The sequence below is a fragment of the Penaeus japonicus genome, unplaced genomic scaffold (genome assembly GCF_977035675.1).
Source record: "Penaeus japonicus unplaced genomic scaffold, GWHDUDI00000001_assembly GWHDUDI00000013, whole genome shotgun sequence".
NCBI lineage: Eukaryota > Metazoa > Arthropoda > Malacostraca > Decapoda > Penaeidae > Penaeus > Penaeus japonicus.
Window position 1 is genome coordinate 49,585,226 of NW_028234415.1, and position 7,218 is coordinate 49,592,443.

The window sequence follows — 7,218 nt, forward strand, 5'->3', positions numbered from 1 at the left end:
ATTATATTTATATATACATATATGTATATATGTAGATATAAATATATATATAATATATATTATATATTTATATATATAGCTATGATATATTACATATATGATATTATATATATATTATATATATATATATATATATTTTATATATATATATATATATATGTGTGTGTGTGTGTGTGTGTGTGTAGTGTGGTGTGTGACCGTGTTATTGTGTTTGTGTGTTGTCAAAAATATAAATTATATATATATATATATAATATATATATTATATAATATATTATTATATGTGCCTTTGTGTGTGTGTGTGTTTGTGTGCTGTGTGTGTGTGTAATGTGTGTGTTTGTGTTTGTGTGGTGTGTGTGTGAGTGTGTCTGTATGTGTATCTATTTTATATATATATATATATACTATATATATATTTTTATATATATACATATATTATATATACATAACATATTATGTGTGTGTGTATATATATATATTTATTATATTATAATATATATATATATATATTACACACACACACACACATTTTATATATATTTAGATATAGATATATATATATTATTATATATATATATATATATGTGTGTGTGTGTCGTGTGTGTGTGTGTGTGTGACGTGTGTGGGTGTGTATGTGTCTGGTCCCAATTATATTATATATATATAGATATTATATATATATAATTTATAATATAATTATATATATATAATATGTATGTATTTGTAAATGTATATGCAAAACACACACCACACATATTTATATATAATATATGTTATATATATATATTATATATATTATTTATAGAATATATATATATAATATATAAACATTATTTTATATATTATAAAATACTATATATATATAATATACTTATATGTAATATATATACATATATATATATATATTTTTTTTTATAGATATATTATATGTTTTAATGAGTTTTATTATGTCCTTATATATATATATATATATTATATAATATATATATATGTTTATTGGATATATATATTATATTTATATATTTTATTATTTCATACTTATATATGTGTGGTTTATATATATAATATTATATTATATATATATGTTAATTATATATGTAATTATATATATGTTGTGTGAACACCAACCACCACAACCCTCCACCCCACCTACAACACACCCCCCCCCCCATCTACTTATTGTGTGTATTTATATATATATATATATATATATATATAATATATATATTATATATATATATTTGTTGTGTCCGTGTGGTTCCACTGTGAGTGTTGTGTGTGTGTGTGTGGGTGTTTGTGTTATTTGTATGTATTATTGTCAAGTACACAAGGGGCCTATGCATCACACGTAAGTACAAAGCCACCCACTTTGCGGAGGAAATGGAATGAGATCTTAAGGCCGCCCTTACAGTACATTTTCTTGCGAAAAGGCCGCCCAGCGATTTACAGCATCAGTTCGTGCAGGGGGTTTCGTTCTGACCCACAGAAACCACATAAACACCAGGAGTCCGCGGGAAAACCAAAAGAATTATACGGATTCCCAAGGAGGACTAAGGAAACGTATAAAAGAAAAAAAAAGAAAAAATGAATGTCGGGAATACCGCTAGGGACTAATTGAATTGCAGATTGGTTTTTTGGAGGGAGTGACGGGAATGAGAGGTTTTTAATTCGTGTAACAATTTTTTCTTTCTCTTCTCCTCTTTCATATGCCTTATCTAATTCGGTTTTACTTATGCAGTTAATTTGCTGGAGTTTTTTTTAAAACTGTTTTTGTTTCTCCTTGATATACTGGATTTTTTGTATTTTTTATGGAAGCTTCTTTAGGAGTATTGTTAATGGTATACGTGGTAAATGTTTTCATGAGATTATATTAGTTTTTTTTTTTCAATAACAATGGATTGGTCCAGTATATCAGCAGTGCCTCATTTATTTTCATAGTTAATAAGGGGGGATATAAAGATATAATGGGCAAGGGACCATTAAGAAGTTTAAATAAGACCGGGAATTCCAAAATTGTTTTTAGGGGCGGTGCCAGCATGAAAAGGAATTTCCATGTAGGACAATTAGAAACTAAAAAGAAAAAACAATTGGATAATCAGTGTCATCTTTTCATATACATCTGGAAAAATAGATTAAAGTCTATGGAAAAAAAAGAGAGAGAGATTGGAAAACGCTTACAGGTCATAAAATATACATAATCTTCTTTTTCGATCTCACTTATCCTTTTATTTTGTTCAAGAATTGAGAACAGGAACGGGAGAGAATAATAAAAATAAAGAAATTACGACGAAAGACTGAAATCCAGGAAAGGAAAATAAGAGGAAAACGCAAAGAGCGAAAGAGTCTTATAGAAAGTCGCCATTTTCCGTCGCGCTTCAGATCTCTTTCTTCTCTCTCCTACCAAATCAAATCCCCCTCCTCGTTTTCTTCTTGTCTTTTGATTGGCCTCCTCACTCTTTATTTTTTTCTCTTCATTCACGATCTTCTCTTCCTCCTCTCCTTACTTTCCCCTCTTTACCCTGTCTCCATCACATTCCTCTAACAAGGAGTCATAGGTAGTTGGTTGAAGCCCGATTAGGTGGCTAATATAGGGTGTGCGGCATTCCAATAATGGGCATGTTCCAGCCTGGGATCAGTCCGGACTTGCAGAGCAGAAGGAGGAGGAAAAGGAAGATAGCGGGACTCAAAAATTGCCGGCGCGAAAGAAGGGAAAACTTGGTGTTGATGGCGGAGGTTAAAGATGATAATTATTAATGGTTTTTGTATTTATGGTTGTTAATGGTAACTATGGAATATAGCTCGGTGAGTGGAAGAATCAAGACGGAGGGCGCCAAAATGGCGGCGCTCTATAACAAGGGGAAAATAGGGACTGTTGAGGGATAAAGATAAGGAAGGTTAAATGGTTCTAGTACTTATGGTGCTAATGTACTAGGAAAAAAACTATGCTGGTGAGTTGTTGGGACCTGCAGAAGTATGAGGAAGATATGAAGGAAATCAGTTTATTGGACGGGGCGCCTTAAAAGTGGGAAACTTGGCTGTTGATGGCTGGAGGTTTAAGATGATATTTAATGGGTTTTTGTATTTATGGTGATATGGTAACTATGGAAAAAACTATGTGGTGAGTGAAGAATCAGGTCGGGAGCGCAAATTGGCGGAGTAACGAGGGGAAAACTAGGGCTGTTAGGGGCGAGGAATGAAGGTGATAATGGTTTCTAGTGCTTATGGTGTTGATAACGGTGTAACTATGGAACTATTGCTGGGTGATTTGCTAGGGGACATTACAAGAAGAGGAAGAAGATTCAGACCACAAAAAATGGCGGCGCTACGAGGGGAACTAGGCTGTTGAGGGCGGATGGATATGGTGTAATGGTTTCTAGTATTTTTGGTGCTACCGGTAACTTATTGGAAAAAACTAAGCTGGTGAGTGCTAGGGATTCGTTTATGGTGCCAGTATACGAACACTGAGGGAAAATGGAAGTTCAAATGGAATCGAAAATGATGTTTCTAAAAAAAATTTACACCAAAAAGGAGAATTTTGGGGGGGGGAAGAAGGAATGGGGGGAAGGCGGGGGTGGGGGAGCATTGGATGTCTGTTGGTGTTTGTGCTATTCGTGATGGGTTTGATGAGTTTCTTTTGGTTTGAAGGGCATCTATGTCTAATTAAAATGTAGGAATGTGTGACTGAAACGCAAAATGATGATGTGTTTCTCTTGGATGTGGTTATGTAACGTTAAAAAAGTAATCCACTGATAGTAAAAAAAAAAATAAAAAATAAAAATAAAAAAAAATATAATAAAAATAAAAACGAAGAGAGAGTGGTATATAAAAGAAGAAAGAGTAAGAGGAGGAAACCCAAATATTCGAAAAAAGGAATTCAGTAGTAGAGAGAGAGAAAAAAAAAAAGCTCACAGGAGCGAAGGAAAAGAGGAAGGGCCGCTCACCGTCAACGATGCCTGATGTCTCTGATATCGGGGAGCGTCTGAATGCAGGGAGGCTCACCTTGCTCCGGGTTTCAGGTCATGCACGTACCTCGGTTTATCTGGCGACACCATCTTCGGTCCAGACGAGGCCTTGGGACCTGTGACCGCGAAGGGGACGAGAGGTCATGACCCTGATTTCGGATTTATTTTTTCTATTTATTTTACTGTATTATTTAATATTTGTTTTTGGTTTGTTTGAAGGGCTTACTATGGTGGAGAGAGAAAAAGGGTAAAAAGAATATGGGCGTTGAATTGTTTGTTTTGTCTTTTCTATTTTCTTTTCTCGAAAGAAATCTAGAATCAAACAAGAGTATCAGATCCATCAAAATGGAAACAACTAATAGATTGCATCTATGTAAAAAACAAAATAAAAATATATAAATCAATACATTAAAAAAAATCGACCCAAATCTTACAGGGCAGAGACTTTAAAAAATTCAGGTTCTTAATATGCAATGGCAAAAAGGAAGGTGTATCCTTCAGGAAGAACAAAAAAACACTACATGGGTATGAAAGAAACACCAAAAGGGGAACAAAACTAAGGGATGAATAAGGATGCCAGCTAATCGACCAGAAACAGGAAATACAAAGTTTAAAAACTTACACTAAGTGATATTTTAATTCAGTTCTATAAAGGACCGTTTATTCACATACATTAGATAATGGAGAGAGGAGATAAAAGAGAAATGATCTAGACCAATTTTGAAAAAGAAGAAAATTAGTTTTCGGGACAAAAGAATACGGAAAAGGAAAGAAAAAATTCTAGGCACTAAATAAAAAATGAAATCTAGACAACATCATTCATGTTTACGAGATTAAAAAAAGGCAAAGGAAAGAAAAAGAGCATAAAGCGGAGGACCGCCTTGTTGTTTTATTTTTCTCCAAAAACAAAAAGCGCAACGCTATCGAATGGCCAGAGGGCGAATCCGAAGAGAGGGAAGCCCCACGAGCAGAAGGGGAAAAGAAGGGAAAACGAAGAAGAAGCAGAAGAAGAAGCAGTAAATAAGAAGGAGAAGAAGAGAATGAGAAGGGAGCAGTCTCAACGACCCCGCGCAGTGCTGGGGGAAAACAAGGGACTGAGATGAGTCAGGTCACCCGGGATTGACGGCGGCGTGAGCGAGGCGGGCAGCAGCGCTCACACCGCCCGCCATGGACAACCGCTGCGGCCCCGGGACTGTGCTCACAATTCGTCTTGCAAGTGGGAGGGAGGGAGGGTCTATAGGGGGCTTGGAGTGCGAAAAGGAGGGCGTGTGGAGGGGAGGGAGGGGGTGTGGGAGGTAGCGGTTGGTTGAACTGCGCCCGCCGGTGTGTTTGTTGCTGGCAAACGAACGGGGGTGTTTGCTGTGGAAGACGAGGGTGAAAGGGATTCTTCGTGTTAAATCCTTATAGATAAGAACTATCTGTACTATATGTCAATTCACGTTTATACTTTTTTATCAATGATTTTTTTTTCTCACAATGTTTCATTAAAGGAATTGGTGCATGTACATGGATGAATAACTAAAACAAAAAATAAATAAGTTGCAAGAAGTGGTTTGGTGTATGGAGAAACTCTTTATTTCAATAAAAAAAAACCACATATCCAATACTCCCCAAGTCCTCTACTATTTTTTCCACAAAAACACAAAAAAACATGGAGAAAAGTAAACACTAAAATTTTTCTGAAATTCTGTACGATTCGTTCGTTTGGATCTAAATTAATTTTCCCTTTATTGAGATTCGGTTGTAAAAATACTGTACGTAAGGTATAGAATGAAAATTTGGATTGGTTTTACGAGGGGTACGTTATAAAAAAAACTGATGCTCGCCTTTACGGTGTATTACAAATAGGTTAGGGCAAAAAGGAATGGTCTTGGCATTAAGGAAACTAGTTGGCTATTGATTTAGAAGTATTTTCGTAGGCTACTTTGTTATTCTGACTGTGGAATTTTTAGGTATGTGGCGTAACCGTTGAATGTAATAGAGGGTTGCAATGGTGTGTATATTTATCTTTATGTTTATTGCTGTAATTTGTCTCGCTCTTCTTCAAGAGGGAGCGAGGTCTTGCGAGGACGCGCGCTCTCGAGCTCTTTCCTCTCATCGGATCCGCTCTCCGCTCGCGAGTCTCTTTATTGACTCTCTGATCTTCAGCGTGTTTTTTGATTTATTTAGATTGAGTATATTTTGTATTTAGATAGGCTTATATATTATATATTGAGTGTTTGTTATTAGAGTGAGTGTTGATTTTAATTTTACTAGATATTTTATATTTTTATATTGATATAGATTTTCACTCATATACTCTACATATACACTCTATTACAATACACCAACAACCTTAGCACCCCTCACACACACTCTCACACACTCACCACAAACCACATATATATATTGTATTATACTATATTTTTTTTTATATATATATTTATTATACATTCTATTTCATAGATATATATATATAATATATATATATAGTTATTATATATACGTTTATATGTACATTTATATATATATAATATAGTATATATTTTATTATTATATATTATATATTAAGTATATATATATAAAACATTAGTTTTAATTTCATATATATATATACATAATATATATATATATATAATATTTATATATATATTATATATATATATACATATATATTATACGTACTTTAAATATACATACATATATAAGGTTACATTGATACATACATAGCACACAACCCCCAACATGATCATCTCATAAAGTAAAAACCAGTAATATTTTCTCATGAAATAATCTTAGAACTCTTTGTCTGACACAGGAAGGCAATGGCATTCGCAAGCGACCATGTGCAAGAGAGCGCGTGAGAGAAGAGAAATATGATCCCCCAACACAGGGAGAGAGGGATGTGAGTGGGAGAGGAGGAGAGGAGAGCGAGAGAGAGAGGAGAGAGAGTTGGAGTGGGAGAGAGGACGAGAAGGAGGAGAGGGTGAGAGGAGGAGAGAGAGGAGAGAGAGAGAGAGTGTGTGAAGGAGAGAAAGAGAGTTGTGGGTGTCTGTGTGCGTATTGTGTTAGTATGAATAAATGTCCATATCCCTTAAAAAAAAAAGCAGGCATCCCGGCTATAATTTATTTTCTCTCAGGTTCGGGACGTTTCATGTAAGTGCATAAAAGACCCTGGGGACAATTATGAAAAAGGTAAATATATCCTATGGAACGATAGATGTCTTAAGTTTACCTTTATCCCGGTGATTTATCAATAAGTAAGGGAATAAAAAAA

General features: G+C 34.5%; 1 protein-coding gene across 1 annotated transcript in view; it reads left to right on the forward strand.

Annotated features, from left to right (window-relative positions):
- Positions 1-7,218, forward strand: part of LOC122263370 (uncharacterized) — a 28,739-nt gene that overhangs the window by 17,900 nt on the left and 3,621 nt on the right. The window contains exons 8-10 of the mRNA XM_086542973.1: positions 4,447-4,487; positions 6,760-6,846; positions 7,082-7,136. Coding sequence (XP_086399099.1) covers positions 4,447-4,487; positions 6,760-6,846; positions 7,082-7,136 — 183 coding nt within the window. The remainder of the gene's footprint in view (positions 1-4,446; positions 4,488-6,759; positions 6,847-7,081; positions 7,137-7,218) is intronic.